The following is a 24,954-nucleotide window of genomic DNA, read 5'->3' on the forward strand; positions in this document are numbered from 1 at the left end:
GTCCGTCTGTCCGTCCGTCCGTCCGTCTGTCTGTCTGTCTGTGCAGATTCGTGTCCGGGCCATAACTTCTTTGTTCTTTGACATAGGCATACCATATTTGACACATGAGTGTATCACCATGAGACGATGTGTCATGTACATTCATGACCTCTTTATGACCTTGACCTTTGATCTCAAGGTCAAAATTATAGGTTTATGCCATGGATTTGTGTTCGGACTATATCTTCCATTTTCTTCTACAAATGCATACCATATTTTTACACTCAGGAATGAGGTAATTTATACCTATTAACAACACCCTTTGGGAGATTGGGGTAAGCAGGGGGTATTCTTAGTGAGCATTGCTCACAGTACATCTTGTTAAATATAAGAAACAGAGAAAGATTGAAAAAAAATCCTTGTGGTACATTTTTAGCAGTTGCGGTTGTGCCTGAGAAACTACTAATTGATTTTTTTTTGGCCTTAATGAAGAATTCACCCGTTTTCACATACATTTTCACTGGAATATCATGGTTTGTTGGCCTTTCTGAATGTTTTCGTAGTCGAAAGGTATTTTTTGCAATCTTGTACAAGAAGCAGAATGAATTTTAATCTTGTTGAGCAAGTGTCACAGATATTGCAAAGTACATGAATTAATTTGTGAAAGTCAACAAAACATACAGTTTAGAGTGATTCATTCATATTTGTTTTTGTTGTGCTCAATTTGACAATTCCTGAATATCAGCGTAGTGTAATTTATAATGATAAAAATATGAAAAACCTACAATATTTTATAAATGGTACATAACTTAATCACACAGATATTTAATAGCATTGATGGTACCATCACTCTGTCCCACCCACAACTTCCCCTGCCCAAAATACCCGAGGGACCAGGGGGTGTGGTCACACTGGTATATACTCCGCAGAAGTTCACCGCGAGGATTGAGAAAATATAAAAGTTTACTGACTGCATCAGCTACCACAACTTGGTCCTCGGAATCGAACGTTATGTCATGTGGTTCAAATGCTTTATCGGTTTTCTGTGGGTAGGTGAATTTCAGGGTTCCGTAAGATGTGAACACAATGACGTTCCCCTGGTGCCAGGCTGTCCAGTTGACCACCCCTATGTCCCCTGTGTACTGATTGACCCGGACTTTATAAGGACAGACAATCATCGGCTTGACTCCACCTGTGATGGTTTTATGAACTCCCTCTATAGTCTGAATTTTCTCCCCTTCACTGGAGTATTTTCTGAGAAATCTTTTGCTGGATGACGTCACTTTATAGTCCCATGAATCCACGAGTGCCACAACAATGCAGTCGGTGTCGAAGTGTATACCTAATCCATAGGGATGCAGGTCTTCAGTGAAAATGAACTTGCGGATCGTTCCGTCCGAGGAGAATTTTTTGATGCAGTATAACTCTGGACATGTGATTAGGACAAGTCCGTCGGATGTGATACCAATGTCGCTGTTCTTTGTGTTAGCTGTGATGGAACGTAGGACCCTCCCATTCTCCTTTACAAGTTTGAGGTCCTTTCCTGTATTATCACATAAAAAGGCTCTGTCTTCTTTGAACGGGCAAATGGTGGTGATTCCTTTTTCAGAAGCCTTGAACTGACACAGATTTTCTACATCCTTATGAACCTGTTTCAGAGTGCAGGTTCGTACAGGTTCTACATAGTCATAAAGATTTTCTTGGTTAAATTTTTTACTCTCAATTTCCAGCCTCCCAAACATCTTATCTATATTTTCCTTGCATAACTCCCCGACTGTGAATTTATAATACTCGGTATCAACATGAAGATCCGGGTCACCATGGTGACTGTCGATGGCATCGTTGATATTTTTGTAAAGATTCAGAACGTTTTGGATATTGCTCTTTTGGAGTTCGGCTTTCACTTGTCTGATGAACATATTTAGCTGTGTCTGTTGTCGTTTGGCTTTGTTGTGGGTGGAGCTTATTTTATCGATGACCTTTTTCTTGGAATCTTTTATTGTTTTTGTCATTCCGTGAATCAACCTGTCAATTTCATCTTTAAGATCTCTTCCTGTAAAATGTATTATTATGATTGTGTATTTATATAATCAGGAAGTTAAATTCAGGCCTCTATTACATTTAGATAACAGATTCCTGCTGTACTGATATGAAGATTTAGCCCTCATTGCTATACAGATCAAATTAAACGGATACAGTGATGTTATAAATGTTTCATATGACCCAGATATTGCAGAGCCAAATCAGATTACAAGTTGGATTAGAAATGCCACTTATTTTTAGATCAAAGATGACACCTCAAAACAGATTCAGTATCCACCTGTTGTAGAGATTTTAGTACTTACCTGTTGTAGAGATTTTAATACTCACCTGTTGTAGAGATTTTAGTACTCACCTGCTGTAGAGATTTTAGTACTCACCTGTTGTAGAGATTTTAGTACTTACCTGTTGTAGAGATTTTAGTACTCACCTGTTGTAGAGATTTTAGTACTTACCTGTTGTAGAGATTTTAGTACTCACCTGTTGTAGAGATTTTAGTACTCATCTGTTGTAGTGAATTTTTGGTACTCACTTGTAGAGATTTTAGTACTCACCTGCTGTAGAGATTTTAGTACTCACCTTTTGTAGAGATTTTAGTACGCACCTGTTGTTGAGATTTTAGTATGCACCTGTTGTTGAGATTTTAGTACGCACCTGTTGTAGTGAATTTTTGGTACTCATCTGTTGTGGTTGGGTTTTTTTTTTGGTCCTCACCTGTTGTAGTTGGTTTTTTGGGCCTCACCTGATGTGATTTTTTATACTCAACTGTTATAAGGCCAATTCAACTTAATTAGTAAATTATCATCCAGGGTCATCAAAAAGTATGAGGCGGGTGGGAGGATTTTATTTTTGAATTTTAATAATGACAAACGAGTTTTTGTCAACAGAAGTGCATCTTTTAATGCCAGATGGATATCAATCTATGCTTATTCACAGGAGTCTGCAATTTTATCCATAAAGTAGAAATATGTGAGAAATGGGCATAAATACTACCACTGAGCTTCGCGAGCGTAGTGAGAAATCGCAAGTTTTGCACAATAAAAAAAATTCTGGGTGGGCCGATTTTTGAGGGGCGGGCAGGGATGATAATCTATTGATTAAGTTGAATTAGCCTAATGGTTTTTTTTTTCACCTGTTGTAAAAAAAAATTTTTTTGCGCATATTATATTTTTAATTACAATGCTGCTAAAGGCCTTTGCTGTAGTGATATTCTGCCTCTTCCCACCCCATTAATGATCATATAGCCAAATTGACAGACCCTCACCTCAGATTTGGGGTGACAGATCAAATACCTACCCCTGTGTTGTAGAGCTACTGATTTGAGGTGACAGATTGGATACCTACCCCTGTGTTGTAGAGCTACTGACTTTAGGTGACAGATTGGATACCTACCTCTGTGTTGTAGAGCTACTGACTTTAGGTGACAGATTGGATACCTACCTCTGTGTTGTAGAGTTATCAGCAGACCCTCAGTCTTCAGGTGACAGATCTGCTCCTGCTGTGTCAGCTGTTGTATTTCTTGTCGAATCTTGTTCAGACTGTCTTCAGCCATATTTTGTCTGACCAGAAGTTTTTCTTTATACTTGACCAGGGCAAGGTCATTGTCCATGATAGTGTGACCGCGATGCGGTCCACTCATGCACAATGTACACACACTCTTCTCACAGTCATCACACACCGCCACATATTTCTCCTCCCGATGAATGCTGCAAGTGGACAGACGGAAAAATCCTGCCATTTTTTTTTTTATCCTATACACTCCTAAAAGATCAGCAGTTGATTGTTTGAGGAAAGAATCTAGGTTTTGTTTCTGTATGATGTTGCTATGACAACACGAACACTCATCTCCTGAATACTTTTTCAAAAATGAATAGGCTTAATCCTATGTCCCAGTGAAACAAATTACAATGTAGTTACACAAGTCATCAGGAAGAGACCAACAGGTGACGTGGCTGTTATCTCTGACATTTAGTCCAGGTAAATTATAGGTATCTAGCAGGGTCACCTTCATTCTCTGTAATCAGTACTAGATATCACATGTCTGCACACCATCACACAATGATAGCCACTGCTTGTTTTAAGTGTGACTTCCTTTCTCTAGGAGGAGGAGGAGGAAATGAAATCTCCACACCTGTTTCAAGTAAAGCTGTTAATCACTTCCCCCTCTTGTTGTTTTTGAGATCTCTAAAGTGAATCAAGAAAATACTTTAAATGTTTACTTCCTTATGTAATGTGAAAGATTGATTTGAAATTCTTGATTTCATCTTCCAATGAAATTTCAGAAATAAACCATATGCATGTAAATATTTTTTACTACCACAATGAATGTTTGTTTGATTATCCAACCCTTGTTTGGGATTGGAGGCAAAGATCATTTAATTATAATTGTCATAGATTAAAATAGAAAAAGATTGTGACATGTTCATCTGCCCCCTTCCTCCCTCCCCTCATCCCTTTTCTACCTCCGTCTTTCTCCTTGTCAGTTTTCTGTTTTGCTTAGTGACCATGTACATTTTTCAGATATATTTTACAAATAGCTTTATTAGATCACCTGAATTACTCAGTTGACCTAATGCTATTGATCAGAGTCCGTCGTGCGTGCATAAACAATTGAACATTTTTAACTTCTTCATTTCTAATTTGGTACAAGGGGGACATAAATTTCTGGATTTCAGGATTCCTGCACCTACCAGGCCTTCAGGATGGGGCAAAAACTGCCAAAAATTGACTAGTTTTTTTAATTGTTCTTTTCTACAACTGCACATCTGTAAGAAAAACTAAATGCATGATTATGTAGAATAGGAAAGCCTCTACTAAAATTGTAAGTTTCATGATTCCTGGTATAGAGGTTTTGACCCCAGACCAGGCGTATATAGTGTTTATGTGTAAAACGTTTGAATGGTATTTTCTTTAATGCTATTGATTCTAAATTAAAATGAAATGGATATTTAGAAGGAGCAGATAGCCCTTTACCAAACTTATAAATTTCCTGATCCCAGGGGTAGGGGTATTGGTACCAGGGTGGGCCAAAATGGTCATAGTGATTAAATGTCTATCTTTTGGAAGACTTTGTGTTTCATTTTGCTGATACTATATGAAAACTAAATGCATTTTGAAGAAAAAGCAGAGGGGATGTATCAAAACTATGAATTTTGCAACCCAAGGGTTCTGACTGTAGGATGGGTACAAAATTGTCATAGTGTTAATGTAACATATATATTATATCATGTAAAGTCTTTCATCAATATGGGCATTTTCGGGGGCATTTGTGTTTTAAGAACACATTTTGTTTCATACTGCTGCTTAATATTAGAATTTAAGCATAGGTATGCAGAACAGGAAAATTATTTGAGATTGCATAGCCCTCAAAGCTGGTGATAATTTAACTAATACTCGGGTGACTGATAAGGCCTGTGGGTCTCTAATGTGCTATTGATCTGCATCCATCATCATGTGTCTTCCATCATGCATTTAACAATTAAACATTTTTAACTTCTTGATGACTACCCATCCAATTCATTTCAAATTTGGTATGAAGCATGTTTAGGACAAGGGGACTTAATTGTAAATTTCAGAATTGACTAACTATTACTCAGGTGACCAATAAGGCCTGTTTGTTGAGACTTTTCTATAACTTGTGAGATGTCTTAGATCGTAGTTTGTGATATTTTTATTTGTGGAGTCTTTGATCGTAGTTTGTGTGATATTTTTATTTTTAAAGATTTTGATAGTAACCTGTGTGATGTTTTTATTGCAGAGTCTTTTCTTAAACTTGTGTGATATTTTTATTTTTGGAGATTTTGATCATAACGTGTGATATTTTCAGGGCTGGATATTTACAGACTGCGTACAGTTTCTTGTTACAGGCTGCAGATTACAATCTGCCAGAATTCGTCCTGGAGAAGGCTAAATACCTCAGACACAAGGTCAGAATCCATTGTAGTACATGTTTTTAATGTGATGGAGATGTTATTTGATTGATGAAACGATCTACATATGTATGTACTATTTTGTAAGATTCTATAAATATGAACAAGATTCTAGGAATTACTCTTTTATTTAAGGAATTAGAGTAATTTTTGCTCATTTTTATGATATGGAAAGTTGGGGCAGCTTATATATCATGAACCACAAAAAGGCTTATAAAAGAGCTTAACATAGGTCACAGGTTTACAAACCTTTTTTTCTCACTCGAAAACCCCACCTGAAAATTTGACCGATGCATCTTGACAATGTATATACCACTCTCTGAAAATTGTTTTTAGCTCACCTGACCTGAGCTGAAAGCTCAAGTGAGCTTTTCTGATCGCCTGTTGTCCGTCTCTCTGTTAACTTTTTACATTTTCGACTTCTTCTCCAGAACCACTGGGCCAATTTCAACCAAACTTGGCCAAAAGCATTCTTGGATGAAGGCTTTCAACTTTGTTCAAATGAAGGGCCATGTCCCTTTCAAAGGGGAGATAATCACAAAATGCAAAAATAAGGTGGGGTCATTTAAAAATCTTCTTCTCAAGAACCAGAAAAGCTGAAATTTACATGAAAGCTTCCTGACATAGTGCAGATTCAAGTTTGTTCAAATCATGGCCCCAAGGAGTAGGTTGGGGCCACAATAGGGGATCAAAGTTTTACATACAAATATATAGGAAAATATTTTTTAAATCTTCTCAAGAACCACTGAGCCAGAAAAGCTGAGATTTACATGAAAGCTTCCTGACATAATGCAGATTCAAATTTCTTCAAATCATGGCCCCCGGGGGTAAGATGAGGCGACAATAGGGAATCAAAGTTTTACTTACAAATATATAGGGAAAATCATTAAAAATCTTCTGAAAAATCACTGGGCCAGAAAAGTTTACATTCACATGAAAGCTACCTGACAGTGCAGATTCAATTTTGAAAAAATCATGGCCCCCAGGAGTAGGTTGGGGCCTCAATAGGGATCAGAGTTTTACATGCGAATATATAGGAAAAATCTTTAAATATGAGCCAAGGTGACTCATGCATCTTGACAATGTATATACTACTCTGTGAACATTGTTTTTCATTCAACAGCAAAGCACGGGCCTCTTATTTAGTAATTACAGCTTCAACATACCATTGTGTTAACGGTAGCAACACCGTTTTCCATTGAATTATATAGGAAATAATAGTGATTGGCTTTATTCATTCCATAATTCAACTTCAAATAGACAGAATTTGGTGCTGTTCATCTTGATAATATTAATATCAAAGCAAAAAAAAAAAAAACAATTTGAAAAATATTTATGAAATTTTTTTTGGGGGGGGGGGTAATCGAGTTCGTTTTTTTAAAGAAAAAGATGTCAAAGTTGGATAAAAACCATCAAAGCAGCAGTTTTTAACAAATAACGTTACAAATATTCGCGATGTCATTCAACGTTATTTACTTTTCATGCATCACTTTTAAAAGAACTCAAAACAACATTATTGACTCCTGGTTTTGAAGGGGAAATCAAACATGTATGAACAAAATGATTAATTATTTACAAAATACATATCGCAAAATTTCTTGATATATATAAATGTGTACATGTATTGCACTATATATCTTAATTGTGTTGCGTGGCTTATAATTGAAATTCCTTTCTTCTTTTGTGATCGCATGATCGCAGTAACAATGAATAAACTAATATAATAGTATAATTTTATTTTTGAATCCCATTAAAGTTAATTTTTCAATTTTATATAGTTTAATCATGTCTCAATATTCTATTCTATTAACCAGAAACACAACTAATGTTGTTTCTATTTTACAATATATTTATGTTTATTTAACAAACACCCCCAACACCCCACCCCCACCCCCACATACTCACTTTCCCAAGCCAAACAACTCCTAAAAAACATGAACGCGGTATAAAACTATATTTATTTTTAACTTGTATTGCAGATTCATTTGAAACATCAACTACTTTTTCGAATTTTTGACCAACTTCACTCTCTTGTTATTTTTACATTTAGAGTCTTAAGCCCATTGCAGTGTTTAAAATAATTGTGAGCCAGACCGCCTGAGACGCATAAATTTTACCATGGCCGAATAAATTTCTTGGTATAGACGCCTGATCGGATGTGATAAAATTTCCGCTAAATAAAACTTAGATGAATTAACCTCATTATTGTACCTATAACAAAATGGACAGACCTTTTCAATTATAAAATACATTTTACTGCATATTCTACTGTATATCAAAATTTCAATAAAATGTGATGTACATGTACTAGAAACGAATTAGGTCCATCGTACTTCATTAGAAGATAGATACATTGTAGTAATACATGTAAAAGTGATTTTTAAAAATGTTGTTATTTACATAGTATATAGGCAATTCCTCCTCAATTTTTTCCAGAAATGTTTTCAGAGGCATTTACAGCAGGACACATTGAAACATGAGTTTTTATAGTATTTCTCTGCCCAACGCTTTTAATTATTCAATGTTTTCCGATCTTCACGAAATTTGTATGATGGGGTAGGAAAACTCGCCATTTTCAAATGTCCGCCATAAATGCATAAAATCTTTGAATAAAACTTTTATGAACTGGGGAACTCCTGTACGATTTTTTCCCGGGTTCTAAAAATGCTTATAAAAGCATTGCCAATATCGCCAGCTGTCTCAACTCCACAAGTTGTCCACTGCTAAACTTTATACAGTAACAAAATAAAACATCCTACTGGCCGAAATTTTGCACCGGAAACGGAAAGAAGACTTAACAAAATCAAACGAAGCATGTTCGACTTCAATAATAACTGTTGGTAATATTTATGTGATATCGGTAAAGTATTACGTTCTTTATATTCAGTCAGTGACCCATGTATACTTTATTCAGACAACTGTTATGTCACAATTGAATGTGCACATAAAAAGACGTTGAGTCGTAGGTTTTGCGTACCCGAGAATGATGACCTAAGCAAACCCGCGACCTACGTTAAATTATGCCGACTTACTCTTTATCAAATAAAATAAGTAAAGATTACTTTCATTTCTTATCATTTAATTAAATTCACAAAATTGGGTTTAATGCAATTTGATAAATAGTTATAATTTAAAGTAAATTTCAATTTTTAGCTCACCTGAGCCAAAGGCTCAAGTGAGCTTTTCTGATAAAAGGAGTAGGTAGTTTCTAAAGTCATTTGGCCCAAAATATCGATGATTTCACTTGGAGCTCAAACCCTGGCATTCAAATAAGGAATGGATTAGCAAACCCAAAATCCCCTCAGTTTGATTAGCAAAATGATTTGTGTCATATGACGAGAGCTAGAAGTTGGCATAAAATTGCAAAAATACCATTTTCATTGAAAATATCCACAAATGCATGTGTTTTTCCTCTCAGAAAACATACAGCGCATGCGTCGAGCAAATTCATATTCAAGTATGTTTTTCATATTAAAATAATACACAATATATATCATATGTGCACATCTTTTCCTGGGCAATAATCTGTATGAAATTTGACAGTTTTCAGGCTTATTTTGAAAAAAAGGCGGGAAATGTCTTATTCATGATGTCATAATGCTATCCAATTAGGAATATCATTCTGATTTTGTTGACATATTATACCTGGCATATATTTTACTTTCTTAAAACGCTGATTAAGGTTAATTCCAGACACGTTTTATAGAGAGAATTTTTTTGGGCCTTTTTATGTAGACAATCGTACCTTGTTCTTTGTTGTCTGTCGTCATCGGTGTCATTGTCGTTGTAAACTTTTCACATTTTCATCTTCTTCACCGGAACCACTGGGTAAATTTCAACCAAACTTGGCACAAAGCATCCTTGGGTGAAGGGCCTTCAAGTTTGTTCATATGAAATGCCATGCCCCCTTCAAAAGGGATAAAATCACAAAAATGCAAAATTAGGGTAGTGTCATTTTAAAATCTTCTTCTTAAAAACCACTGGGCCAGAAGAGCTGAGATTTACATAAAAGCTTCCGGACATAGTGCAGATTCAAGTTTGTTAAAAGCATGGCCCCTGGGGGTAGGATGGGGCCACTATAGGGGATCAAAGTTTTACATAGTGATATATAGGGAAAATCTTTAACAATATTCTTCTCAAGAACCACTGAGCCAGAAGAGATAAGATTTACTTGAAAGCTTCCTAACATAGTGCAGATTCAAGTTTATTCAAATCATGGCCCCCAGGGGTAGGTTGGGGCCACAATAGGGGATCAAAGTTTTACATACAAATATATAGAGAAAATCTTTAGAAATATTCTTCTCAAGAACTACTGAGCCAGAAGAGCTAAGATTTACATGAAAGCTTCCTGACATAGTGCAGATTCAAGTTTGTTCAAATCTTGGCCCCTGGGGGTAGGTTGGGGCCACAATAGGGGATCAAAGTTTTACATGGGAATAAGTAGAGAAAATCTTTAAAAATCTACATCTCAAGAACCAATGGGCCAGAAGAGCTGAGATTTACTTGAAAGCTTCCTGACATAGTGCAGATTCAAGTTTGTTCAAATCATGGCCCCCGGGGGAAGGTTGGGGCCACAATAGGGGATCGAAGTTTTACATAGAAATATACATATATAGGGAAAATCTTTAAAAATCTTCTCAAGAACCACTGAGCCAGAAGAGCTGAGATTTACATGAAAGCTTCCTGAATTAGTGCAGATTCAAGTTTGTTTAAATCATGGCCTTAAGGGGTAGGTTGGGGCCACAATAGGGGATCAAAATTTTACAAAAAAATATATAGGGAAAATCTTTTTTAAAAATCTTATCAAGAACCATTGGGCCAAAGATGTTGACATTTACATGAAAGCTTTCTGACATAGTGCAGATTCCTGTTTGTGAAAAAAAAAATGGCCTTAAGGGGTAGGTTGGGGCCACAATAGGGGATCAAAGTTTTATAAAAAAAAAATATATAGAGAAAATCTTTAGAAATATTCTTCTCAAGAACTACTGAGCCAGAAGAGCTAAGATTTACATGAAAGTTTCCTGACATAGTGCAGATTCCTGTTTGTGAAAATGATGGCCTCTAGGGGTAGGTTGGGGCCACAATAGGGACTAAGGTTTTACATGCAAATATATATGGAAAGTCTTCAGATATGGGCCAAGGTGACTCAGGTGAGCGATGCGGCCCACGGGCCGCTTGTTGATGAAGAATATTGCTGTGGCAACAAAAGGGAAATGGAGGATTGAAAAGAATTGTGACATCTTCCTAGGGTGTCTTACAGGACGACTTAACAACAACTTAGTTTACAGGATATAAAGAATGTTATTGATAAAGTCAGTCAAACTGCAATTTACAAGTGACATTAGATTATAACTTCATCAAATGAATTCTAAGTTTTCAGCAAACTGTATGTTTCTGAACTTTGACCTCTGACCTTTCAGGGTGAACTGGACCAAGCTTTGAAGTATCTGGAGCGGGGGATGGATTTTCATTTTGGTAATGTTCAACAGCTGCTGGCCGATGCCTCAGACAGTGCCAAAACCAAACGCAAAACTTACGCGCAGGTAAAACTGTTATATCAGGAGGTTAGTTTAGGGTGCTGGCTTCACAAGCAGGTAAAGTTCCCAACATTGGAAGTGAAAGCCACAAATCTTTTGGATGTGACCTTAATAACGGAAGTCATATGTCATAGTAATATGTCATAGTAGGCAGTGGTACAGTATTGAACCCTCACTGCTATGGCCCTGAGCATGCATAAGTCGAAATTTGTAGCACTTCACCAAAATCTGGTGATGTCTCATCAAGAGTGAAAAATTTGTGAATGGATCTAAGAACAATAAATGAAAAAGAAAAACTTTCTTAACCAGTTAGTAGAAGCAAATTTTGCAGTATGATGTAAAAGGTGCCTCAGAAAAACAAATGTCTAGAACAAGAACAAACAGGTACTATTTGTATTTATCAGTCCTCAACAAAGTTCGCGAGAGCTTTAGCATTTGTGATCCAAGTGGTGAGGAAAGTAACACACAAACATGCATAGGATACTTTATAGAATTGAGATGGTTTGCCTTGTTGTAATACACATTTACAAAACAGTTTTTATTACATGAACTTCATACATAAATCTTTTGCAATGTTTAAATTATCCATTTCCATTTTGTAGGCGTTGCTATTACAGTCTCGCTTCAGTGAGGAAACGTCCTGTCTGGAAAGTAACGAGATATTGAAGCTTTATCGTAAGGTCATCGCCGCGAACCATGACTGGGAGGATGGGCATTTCTATATTGGGAAATACTACGATAAAATTATCACAACATTGCTGGAGGATAACAAAGAGAAACCGAATCCCTCAAAACAGTGGTGGGCATTTCATCATGTGATCACATTTATAAAACAAACAATGGAGGGCATTTCATCATGTGATCACATTTAAAAAAACAAACAGTGGTGGGCATTTTATTATGTGATCACATAATATAAAACATTTTGAGACAATGTTGAATTGTCCTCTGTATATAGATTTAACAGAAGAAGACCTGATAAATACAACAACTATGACACATTTCACTGGTAATAGTGTTGCTATTGTTAAAATCTTATTCAATGTATATACAATGGAATCCAGGTATTGTGTTTCTCATCTTATCACACTAAAAGAATGGATCAGCGTCGAAACCAAGCAATTTGGCAAATGAAGGTCTTCATTATGACTGTACTATGATACTTCCATATCGAATGGGCTCCTGACATGCTATCACTATGATTAAACACGCTATCACTACAATTAAACATGCTCCTGCAACGCTATCACTATGATTAACCATGCTCCTGACAGGCTATCACTACGATTAAACATGCGATCACTATGATTAAACACGCTATCACTACGATTAAACATGCTATCACTACGATTAAACATGCTATCACTACAATAAGACATGCGATCATTATCATTAAACATGCAATCACTACGATTAAACGCGCAATCACATTACGATTAAACACATGTTCACTACAATTAAACACGCTCCTGACACACTATCACTGCGATTAAACACACTCCTGAACATGATCACTACGATTAAACATGCCATCACTACAATTAAACACGCTCCTGACATGCCATCACTACGATTAAACACACTCCTGACATGCCATCACTACGATTAAACTCCTCACACATTATCACTGTGATTAAACACACTCCTCACACATTATCACTGATTAAACACGCTCCTCACACATTATCACTGATTAAACACGCTCGTCACACATTATCACTGTGATTAAACACGCTCCTCACACATTATCACTGTGATTAAACACACTCCTCACACATTATCACTGATTAAACACACTCCTCACACATTATCACTGATTAAACACGCTCCTCACACATTATCACTGTGATTAAACACGCTCCTCACACATTATCACTGTGATTAAACACACTCCTCACACATTATCACTGTGATTAAACACACTCCTCACACATTATCACTGTGATTAAACACACTCCTCACACATTATCACTGTGATTAAACACGCTCCTGACACGCTATCACTGTGATTAAACACACTCCTCACACATTATCACTGTGATTAAACACGCTCCTGACGCGCTATCACTGTGATTAAACACACTCCTCACACACTATCACTGTGATTAAACACGCTCCTCACACATTATCACTGTGATTAAACACACTCCTCACACACTATCACTGTGATTAAACACACTCCTCACACATTATCACTGTGATTAAACACACTCCTCACACATTATCACTGTGATTAAACACGCTCCTGACACGCTATCACTGTGATTAAACACACTCCTCACACATTATCACTGATTAAACACACTCCTCACACATTATCACTGATTAAACACGCTCCTCACACATTATCACTGTGATTAAACACGCTCCTCACACATTATCACTGTGATTAAACACACTCCTCACACATTATCACTGTGATTAAACACACTCCTCACACATTATCACTGTGATTAAACACACTCCTCACACATTATCACTGTGATTAAACACGCTCCTGACACGCTATCACTGTGATTAAACACACTCCTCACACATTATCACTGTGATTAAACACGCTCCTGACGCGCTATCACTGTGATTAAACACACTCCTCACACACTATCACTGTGATTAAACACGCTCCTCACACATTATCACTGTGATTAAACACACTCCTCACACACTATCACTGTGATTAAACACACTCCTCACACATTATCACTGTGATTAAACACACTCCTCACACATTATCACTGTGATTAAACACGCTCCTGACACGCTATCACTGTGATTAAACACGCTCCTGACACATTATCACTGTGATTAAACACACCCTGACACGCTATCACTGTGATTAAACACAAATCACTGCTGATCAGTGACCAATTTTACTGCATTTTTACTGCAGTGCTGCAATGACATACAAGATTATTACGATGTTACACAGACCTAGAAGACTGTAAGATGATGTCGATACGCTATTGCCAATCATATCGAGCTTGCAGTATGCTTCTTGTACGTCATGAATGTAGAATGATTGTAGTAGGAGGTCCAGCAGTAGTAGTAGGTAGTCCAGCATAATAAAATGACCTGAGTTCCCGACCGTGCTGCACTCTTACTAAGACATTAAAGATCATACCGCGATTCTTCCACGCTGCTTGTAAGATTATAACATTTCTGCCTTTCTCTTAATACGACTTTACTGAATGTATTCTGTTCAAAATAAGTGGCAAGAGTGTAGAGCTTCCCGATCATAATAATTTTGCCCCAGCACAATCATACTGTGCTTAAAAAGACTTTATCACGGTTTTTTCGTGATTTGCCACGTTTTGATCATAGAATAAACAGTGTCTATGTGAACAGAGGTTTAATATTACTGTTAGATTGAATGCATGTACAAAGTGAACTATTAATTTTATAGGGAGGTGGTGACATTTGTAGTGAAGCACTTTTGGCAGTCATTGAGGTATGGGAACCAGTACATCTACCAGTCTCTGCCCCGCCTCCTCAGTCTCTGGTTGGACTATGGTGCGTCGGTGGTGGAGGCAGAGAAAAAGGAGAGGTCACGCCAGCCTCAGGGGACCCAGCCGACACAGAAACTCACCAACATGAAGAAATCTCTGTCAGACCTCAATGAGGTTAGAAAAATCAGAATTTTTTTTTTTTTTTTAACTTCTCTCAGTTTTTTATATGCCCGTCTTAAGACGGGCCGTATTATGTTATGGCCTTCATGTCCGTCCGTCTGTCCGTCCGTCCATCCGTCTGTTAGCTTTTTCGTGTCCGGCTCATAACTTAAATACTATAAGGCCTAGAATAATCAAACTTTGTCAGTTGATACATCTTGGGTAGAAGGTGTGTCGCACATTAAAACCAGGTCGCTGTGACTTTTAATTAAGAAGATATGGCCAAATATGGTAAAACCCTGTCCGGCTCATAACTTGAAAACTATTTGATCTAGAATCATGAAACTTGGTCAACTTATGCATCTTAGGTAGAAGGTGTGTCACACTGTACTTTAAGGTCACTGTGACATTTAGTTGAAGTGATTTTTTGAAAAAAGTATGTTATAATTGGTACAATCCCTACTCATATAAGAGTTTTGTAGAAAACCTCATTCAAAAATGTTACATCAAGAAAACACATATTTTTTTTATGATATACTGTACAGCTTTTTTTAGCCTATGTAATGTTTCCTTTGTTTCTAACAATAACATGAGAAATTCCACTTGTCCCATGGGAGTAGCATGCAAAGGGCATTTTGACAAGACTAATTAATGAGTTTTGTGTAGAGCATCTCTGATCAACATGATCAAGCAGGTGTTATCTTTATCTCTAGGGAATTGGGCAGAGAGATCTTAGCCTCTTAATTGCAGATATACCAGAAATATTTGTGAAAGTGAATTTGTTTGTTGTGGTTAGTCTTTATTTTCAATATTAATTTGACATTGTACTATATAATTTTTAATTTTTTTTCTCAGCAACCTATATGCAGAGTATCATTTCTCACTAAGACAACAAATGGTTGCAATATGTAAAAAGGCCTATTTTAATGATTAGTATTTTGATGTTTTGTTATGGCTGTGGCATTGTTCAGAAAAAAGATATACAATGAACAAAGCTGCAGATTGGGTATTTGTGTAAATCTGAACAGATGAAATAGTATTGCAATAACCATATTAAAAAATGTTAATTCAAGAAACTACACATTCTTCATTATATACACTGTACTATACAGCAGTATATAACAAACAAATTATTTCTTTTGTGTCAGTAACAAGAGAAATTTCCCTTGTCCCATGGGTGTAATTATCAAGCAATTCAGGAGGCATTTTGCTAACAGAAAAATTGCATTCTGTCAAATTACAGATTAATTAATGAGTTTAGAAGATTTCTGTTACAGCAATCTGATCAAGGAGGTGCTATCTATATCTCTTGCAATCGGGAATTGGGCAGAGGAATCTGGCCTTCTAATTGATCTGTCAAATTTTAGAACAGTTCTAATTGGTAGCCATTACTTTGAAAGTTAATTTGGTATAAAGTTTAAGAATTAATATGATATTGTAAAATATATTTTTATTTTATATCTCAACAACAAGGTGCAGATTGTCATATCTCACTAAGATGACAGTTTCACATTCTTAAGAATAAACATAATGACTAATGTTTGATGTTTTATTACGCTGTGCATTGTTCTTCATTCCTTAAAATACAATGAGCAAAGCTGCAGATGTGCATTTCTCAAGTCTAACACAACCAGTTGAGAAATATATGATGTATTATTTTTTTCTAATTAATAACTACACCATAGGAGATGCACCAGTGTTTGAAATAACCGTTTTTAATCTATATTTATTTATATTGACATCACCATGCATATTTTACTTTTATACTTGAAGATTTGACAAAGGCAGATACTGATATATGTATTTTTTGATATGTTGAATAAATCAACCTTTTTGAGTACTCCCATTTATTGTAAGTTGTTTGCTTGGATAAAGGGCTATCTTGCACTTTAATCATTTCATTGAAAACATTTGGGAAAATGTTTTTATATCCTTTTAAAAATCATTAAGCTTACATTATCAATATTTGAAGCAATGTCACATGAGGCCATAAAGTGGGTAAGATTCTTAAAGGAAGGTTGACATTTGGTTCCATGCATACCTATCTCTTCATGGTGATATGTTCATGTTAACAATATGTGACGGGCGTATCATGTGCCGTGGCGGTGCACTTTTTAATCTCTGGCATGGAGGGCAGCTTTGAAGTCTCTCCGGTCCAGTCGTAGTAGGCTAGTTCTTGTTGAGTTTCTCATGGATGCTGATTAATCCCATATTTTAAACTTCACAAACACTTACTAGGAAATGAGAAGGTATGAAATGGACATTCTTTTGTACATTTGTATGATGTGAATATGGTTCATATCAATTAAGAAAAATGTTTGGTTTATTTTTCAGAACATTTCCAGGATGGGGAGGACGCTTGCCCCCTATCAGCTGTACACCGCGTTTTCCCAGCTGATCTCCAGAATCTGTCATGTGGAACCAGAGGTCTTCCAAAAACTGAAGGCAAGTTCCTCATCTTGGAATTTTTGTCGTTTACATGCTCAGATAAAACTGCTGTAGTGACCCACTATATTAAGGGCTGTTCCAGAAATGATCAAATGGGGGGGTCGGGTGGCAAACGATATTTTTTTGTGTGGGTGGTCGTATTTTTTCATATCTTAATTGGTTCGTGGTTGGTCTGTTAAAAAAATATTTATTATGGGTAGTGGGTAGTTTCTATTGTTTTATTTTGTGCCATGTGGGTGTTGAGTTTTCAGAATATTTTTATTGTCGCCCTTGTCGTGTTGGTTACAAAACGTCGGAGGGAAAATTGAAAACGTGCTTTCGAAATGCTGCTTTCGAAATCGGAAGTAACATAGAACTATTCGAGTTGTCGCTCTTTGCAGCGCATAACTTTCCATTACGGCACTCTTCAAATTAGAGGCGCGTTTAGTAGGGTCCCTATGGACGTGATGGCAGCGAACTCTGTTCTGTAGATTATTACAGTTTACAGTGCATCGATTTTGGGAATATTTTGAAACCAATAGGTATTCTGTTTTCTAATAAAAATAGGCAAACCTTAGTTAATTTATACGAGGGTACCGATGCATTATATTTATCAGTCGGTGTGATGGTGATATAGAGGCCTCCGGGCACGGGCTCCATTAGAAGACGAACGATTCGTGGAAAAACATATCCATACCCATTTCATGATAATAGCATCGTTTGGACTCCCAATCTTTCCAACATTCCTGCCATAGATGCCTTTGATTGTTGATGTGACATCGTTTCTTCAGAACTACTGTGATACAATGTCGCACAGGCATTACCGCGTCATTGACTAGAATGTTTGTCCCGAAAACCTCGCGAGATTTGTACCGTTTTCATTTTTAAAAATATTTTTGTGGTGGGTCTGGTTATTTTTTTTTTTTTATTAGATGGGTCATTGTAAAATGAGTTTATTAATTTGATGGGTCATGGGGTAATTTTTTATTTTTTTTTATGGGTGCTTGGTATATACAAAAGGTGCCTCCCGACCCCCTCATGTATTTATTTCTGGAATAGCCCTAAGCTATTTGTTGTCCTATGTGACACACCCTTCCCAAAGGTTACTTTATTTATTGTACCTGTATTAAATGACTGCCTGTTTGATGTGACCAACAACCATGATTTTCACAACCATTTTTTGTGATTGCATGCAATTTTACATATATTTAACGACTATATTTTTAATTCCTACTTTTGATTTTGATCGAGCAGACTCTTCTGAGAGTTATTGTTCTTAACACTTTAAATTTAGTTCTAGTAAGAGTAAGGACTCTTAACGATTATTAATACGTATGGAAATAAACATGTACAAATCAGTCGGAGATATAGATTCACAAGTACATGTTTTCTCCCGTTATGGCACTTTTTAGCCGAGTTGCAACGAAGTTGAACTTGGCTATTGGTTTGGTGATGTGGGCAGGCGGTTGGGCGTCAACAATTGGTTTCCGGATGATAACTCGAAAAGTTTACAATCTAATCAAATGAAACTTTGATATATTGTTGGGTACCAGGTAAGGAAGATCCCTATGGATTTTGGGAAAAAAAGGTCAAAGGTCAAGGTCACAGTGACCGAATATAGAATGAAAATTTCAGAAATATTTGGTAATTAGTGACTATAGCCCCCGTACATTTGTACATGTAATTAGTAACTATAGCCCCCGTACATTTGTACACGTAATAAGTGACTGTAGCCCCCATACATTTGTACACGTAATAAGTGACTGTAGCCCCCATACATTTGTACCTGTAATAAGTGACTATAGCTCCCGTACATTTGTACATGTAATTAGTAACTATAGCCCCCGTACATTTGTACACGTAATTAGTAACTATAGCCCCCGTACATTTGTACACGTAATTTGTGACTTTAGCCCCCGTACATTTGTACATGTAATAAGTGACTATAGCCCCCATACATTTGTACATGTAATTAGTAACTATAGCCCCCGTACATTTGTACACGTAATTAGTAACTATAGCCCCCGTACATTTGTACACGTAATTTGTGACTTTAGCCCCCGTACATTTGTACACGTAATAAGTGACTATAGCCCTTGTACATTTGTACATGTAATTAGTAACTATAGCCCCCGTACATTTGTACACGTAATTAGTAACTATAGCCCCCATACATTTGTACACGTAATTTGTTACTTTAGCCCCCGTACATTTGTACATGTAATAAGTGACTATAGCCCCCGTACATTTGTACACGTAATTAGTAACTATAGCCCCCATACATTTGTACACGTAATTAGTAACTATAGCCCCCGTACATTTGTACACGTAATAAGTGACTATAGCCCCCGTACATTTGTACATGTAATAAGTGACTATAGCCCCCGTACATTTGTACACGTAATTAGTAACTATAGCCCCTGTACATTTGTACATGTAATTAGTAACTATAGCCCCCGTACATTTGTACATGTAATTAGTGACTATAGCCCCCATACATTTGTACATGTAATTAGTAACTATGATCATTGTACATGTAGCAAGTAATTATAGTCCTTCCCTTTCACTGCTTTTTGAATGTGTTTGATGTTTTAACAGGAGCTGATAGCGAAAATATTTGTGTCATTCCCTCAGCAGTCTATTTGGATGATGATGGCCATCTCCAAGGTCAGAATTTGATTTCTCTCATTATATATTGCCATGGGTGTATTTTCACTACAGGTTGTTTTTTTTTTCATCATGGACTAAGAATTAGGTTTTTTCTGGACTATAACTTTATACAGCGTGTAAAACCCGTATTGTGAAATCGATCCTGAGATTTTGGTTTGTGGTATGATCTAACTCTGTAGGTTTCATATGATGGACTCTGTAATGCAGTGACTGTACGTGTGTGATAGGCAGATGACCAGATCTGGAAAGATTGATTGATTGTATATTGTTTCACGTCTCGCTCGAGAATATTTCACTCATATGGAGACGTCACTACTGCCGGTGAAAGGCTGCAAAATTTAGGCCTATGCTCGGCACTTAAAGCCATTGAGCAAGGAGGGATCTTTATCGTGCCACACCTGCTGTGACACGGGACCTCGTTTTTGCGGTCTCATCCGAAGGACCGCCCCATTTAGTCGCCTCTTACGACAAGCAAGGGGGTACTGAGGACTTATTCTAACCCGGATCCCCACAGGATAGAGGTCATTTAGAGAGAGTGTAGAGTTCATTATACATAGTGGGATTAATTCTATTAGAAGGCCTCTGAATCTCTTGTTGTAGAGAAGATGTTTGAAATCTTTTATTTGCCTTTCAGTCCTCTTATCCTGTGAGAAAACAGCGATGTCAGGACATATTTGCCACTGTGAAGTAAGTCTGTTGTTTTCAAATTTCATGTACATCTTGGGTTAGTGCCAGTTGTTCAGGTTTCATGTACATATTGGGAGTAGGTAAAGCAGTGCGAGACTTATTTTGTTGAAGAAAATGAAATTTATATATTTATATACATTTTACTTTCATTTCTGTCAGATATTCCTAGCCATTGGATATTCCCAGCTATTAAAATAGTCGTACTATATTTATCAAGATTGTTATGTGCATTGTTCACATTCATGAGGAAATGGCCATCATTTCAATTGGTAAAGTTATCAAAGGTTTAACTTGACAATGATTCTCAAAAATGATTTAAAACAATTTTTTTCCCTTCAGATATGTAGCTTGTATGGAATACAATTTTGTGTCATTTTTAAGAATCAACAGAAAACAAGTTTACAAAATTTCAATGGACATCATTTCATATTGTTTTTATTTTATTTGATGTGCACAGACAAGTTCTATTTGTTTTATTTGATGTGCACAGACAAGTTCTATTTGTTTTGTTTGATGTGCACAGACAAGTTCTATTTGTTTTGTTTAATGTGCACAGACAAGTTCTGTTTGTTTTGTTTGATGTGCACAGACAAGTTCTATTTGACTGAGCTTGTATATTGATTGATGTGGTATTGAATAAAATTCTTTCTCCGTTGTTACAGAATGATTGATCCTAATCAGAACAAGTTTATTCATGTGAGTACTACAAGACTTTTCCATGTGTACCCATCATAGTTTTACAGACACTAAGCATTCACCTTGATCAGTCTGTGTGTCTGTGCATCTGTCCATCAGTCTGTGTGTCTGTCTGTCCATCAGTCAGACCAATCGGTCTGATGGACAGACAGTCCGCTTGTAATTCTTTAGTAACTCGTAAGTTTGAATTTGGCAAATTTTGTAACTCATTAATATGATTTTTATTATGATGCTGCCATTAAAATTGACTGAGAAACCTGTCAGAGATGTGTGTGGTTGATGGTGATCCAGAGAGCAGTGTATGGTTGATGGTGATCTAAAGAGCAGTGTGTGGTTAATGATGATCTAGAGAGCAGTGTGTGGTTGATGGTGATCTAAAGAGCAGTGTGTGGTTGATGGTGATCTGAAGAGCTGTGTGGGGTTCATGATTTTTTTTTTCTGCCTAGGATGCAATGAAGTTGATAGAGAGGTTGTTAGACCTGTGTGAAAAGGGTTTGATGATGTAGAAAGCTGTGTGTGGTTAATGATGATCTAGAGGGCTGTGTGTGGTTGATGGTGATCTAGAAAGCAGTGTATGGTTGATGGTGATCAACTGTGAGTGGTTGATGGTGATCTAGAGAGCTGTGTGTGGTTGATGGTGATCTAGAGAGCAGTGCATTGTTGATGGTGATCTAGAGGGCTGTGTGTGGTTGATGGTGATCTAGAGAGATGTGTGTGGTTGATGGTGATCTAGAGAGCAATGCATTGTTGATGGTGATATAGAGGGCTGCGTGTGGTTAATGATGATCTAGAGGGCTGTGTGTGGTTGATGGTGATCTAGAGAGCAGGGTATGGTTGATAGTGATCTAGAGAGCTGTGTGTGGTTGATGGTGATCTAGAGAGCTGTGTGTGGTTGATGGTGATTTAGAGGGCTGTGTGGTTGATGGTGATCTAGAGAGCAGTGTGTGGTTGATGGTGATTTAGAGAGCAGTGTGTGGTTGATGGTGATCTAGAGAGCAGTGTGTGGTTGATGGTGATCTAGAGAGCAGTGTGTGGTTGATGGTGATCTAAAGAGCTGTGTGGGGTTCATGATTTTTTTTTTCTGCCTAGGATGCCACGAAGTTGACAGAGAGATTGTTAGACCTGTGTGAAAAGGACATCAAGGGGGCTTACACACTGAGTATCACCAACCACTTCAGACCACTTAAACGGCTGCTGGAGGACAAGTATGACATCCTGGCTTTGACATTTATCTTATCAGGGCAGTCTTTGGATATGCTCTTATAACTATCATTTGCTTGCATTGGTATCTGTAATCTCCGTTTCTTACCAGAGACTTTGGACCAATCCTGCTTCCTCTCCAGTCAGCCATGAAGGTGACCCTCCCCAGCACCCCGGGGAGTCACGTAGACCACAACCCTTTCCCCATGGACCCGATATTCCTACAAGGATTTGAGGAGGGGGTAGGTTCACGTTTCATTTTCTGACCCATAGGAACATGGAATGGCTGTCCCATTCTCTTGCAGCAATTTTCTTGTCTATTTTATGTAGGTGATTGAGCTTTTATGTTCACTGTATCTGGGTCCAGTGAAAGGTCCCAATAGAAAATAGACTGTATTTTTCATAAATTGATGTGAAACATATCTAAATTGATAACTTTAAAATCATAGGACATTTTTATGGAGGAATTGTCTTATGTATAAAATTCCTGATTCACCTCATTATCATCCCAATTTGCCACTACAGAAGATTCCTAGTTGAACCCTGACGATAGCCGTTGATAGTAATTGATCCCATGTGAATAGTAATAGTTCACTGTCCATAAATCGAGGCATCTGATTTTACAGTATGAGAAAATTATGTGATTTTCAAATACAAGTTAACTTTTGAAATTTCAAAGTGTAAACTGGCAAGAACCAATATGGAACTTGTTCAGAATTAGATGTGGCAACACAAAACATTTTTATAACAGTTTGATATCAGTTTTTTTCCAATACTAGATTGAAGTCCTGCCATCATTACAACGTCCAAAGAAGATCACAATGAATGGCAGCAATGGGAAAATGTACACCATGTTGTGTAAACCAAAGGTGGGCGGGGTTAAAAATCAGGTCGGAAGTATCGGTGTTTGGTTGAAAATGAAAGAGATAACTTACATTCTCTATGAGAGGACATTTTTCCTGTAGAATTTCAGGAAGACAGTATGAGTTAAACCCATCTCTCACATTTAAGTATGAGTTAAACCCATCTCTTACATTTACGTAAGAATTAAACCCATCTCTCACATTTACGTATGAATTAAACCCATCTCTTACATTTACGTAAGAATTAAACCCATCTCTCACATTTACGTAAGAATTAAACCCATCTCTCACATTTACGTAAGAATTAAACCCATCTCTTACATTTACGTATGAATTAAACCCATCTCTCACATTTACGTAAGAATTAAACCCATCTCTCACATTTACGTATGAATTAAACCCATCTCTTACATTTACGTAAGAATTAAACCCATCGCTCACATTTACGTATGAATTAAACCCATCTCTCACATTTACGTAAGAATTAAACCCATCTCTCACATTTACGTATGAATTAAACCCATCTCTCACATTTACATATGAATTAAACCCATCTCTCACATTTACGTAAGAATTAAACCCATCTCTTACATTTACGTAAGAATTAAACCCATCGCTCACATTTACGTATGAATTAAACCCATCTCTCACATTTACGTAAGAATTAAACCCATCTCTCACATTTACGTATGAATTAAACCCATCTCTCACATTTACATATGAATTAAACCCATCTCTCACATTTACGTAAGAATTAAACCCATCTCTTACATTTACGTATGAATTAAACCCGTCTCTCACATTTACATATGAATTAAACCCATCTCTCACATTTACAGGATGATCTGAGAAAGGATTGCAGACTGATGGAATTCAACGCCTTGGTCAACAAGTTCCTCAGTAAAAATCCTGAAGCAAGGAAACGAGATCTACACATCAGAACTTACGTAACTAATTATTCTGTAGTAGTAATGATTTAATCAAATAACTCCTACCAGTGTTATCGCAATTTACCTTTGAATTAGAACGCTTTGGCCGATATAGTATTGTGTTGTGTGACGACACAATTGAATCTGTTTGTAAAACAATTGCGAAATGCAACAGACAATTGCGAAATGCAACAGAAACTCTCATTGGTCCATATGTATAAGTCCGCCCAAATTCCCTTATACGGGAGTAGTCAGCATTTGAAAACATGACGGCCAGATGCTAGATGGAAAAAAACTTCAAAGGAAGAAAGAGAAAAAGTTGTATTCTTGTGTTGTTGTCTCATAAATTTAATATAAAAAAAATTCCTAAGATATTTTCCTACTATACTTGT

The 24,954-nt window shown here is 36.8% G+C and overlaps 2 protein-coding genes across 3 annotated transcripts in view; one reads left to right on the plus strand and one right to left on the minus strand.

Annotated features, from left to right (window-relative positions):
* The window catches only part of LOC125652839 (uncharacterized), a 5,667-nt gene extending 1,492 nt beyond the window's left edge, over positions 1 to 4,175 (minus strand). Inside the window, exons 1-2 of the mRNA XM_048882272.2 lie at positions 3,460 to 4,175; positions 1 to 2,032 (exon numbers count right to left, since the gene is read on the minus strand). The exon at positions 1 to 2,032 is cut by the window's left edge and continues 1,492 nt beyond it. Coding sequence (XP_048738229.2) covers positions 789 to 2,032; positions 3,460 to 3,757 — 1,542 coding nt within the window. The 5' untranslated portion in view covers positions 3,758 to 4,175 and the 3' untranslated portion in view covers positions 1 to 788. The remainder of the gene's footprint in view (positions 2,033 to 3,459) is intronic.
* Positions 1 to 24,954, plus strand: part of LOC125652836 (serine/threonine-protein kinase atr-like) — a 107,355-nt gene that overhangs the window by 72,324 nt on the left and 10,077 nt on the right. For both annotated transcript variants that reach the window (XM_048882266.2, XM_048882267.2), the window contains exons 51-62: positions 5,846 to 5,945; positions 11,369 to 11,491; positions 12,088 to 12,284; positions 14,889 to 15,105; positions 17,425 to 17,535; positions 20,116 to 20,184; positions 20,822 to 20,874; positions 21,537 to 21,570; positions 22,660 to 22,775; positions 22,883 to 23,012; positions 23,550 to 23,639; positions 24,473 to 24,580. In XM_048882266.2, coding sequence (XP_048738223.2) covers positions 5,846 to 5,945; positions 11,369 to 11,491; positions 12,088 to 12,284; positions 14,889 to 15,105; positions 17,425 to 17,535; positions 20,116 to 20,184; positions 20,822 to 20,874; positions 21,537 to 21,570; positions 22,660 to 22,775; positions 22,883 to 23,012; positions 23,550 to 23,639; positions 24,473 to 24,580 — 1,348 coding nt within the window. The remainder of the gene's footprint in view (positions 1 to 5,845; positions 5,946 to 11,368; positions 11,492 to 12,087; positions 12,285 to 14,888; positions 15,106 to 17,424; positions 17,536 to 20,115; positions 20,185 to 20,821; positions 20,875 to 21,536; positions 21,571 to 22,659; positions 22,776 to 22,882; positions 23,013 to 23,549; positions 23,640 to 24,472; positions 24,581 to 24,954) is intronic.

The sequence above is a fragment of the Ostrea edulis genome, chromosome 5, assembly GCF_947568905.1.
Source record: "Ostrea edulis chromosome 5, xbOstEdul1.1, whole genome shotgun sequence".
Lineage (NCBI taxonomy): Eukaryota > Metazoa > Mollusca > Bivalvia > Ostreida > Ostreidae > Ostrea > Ostrea edulis.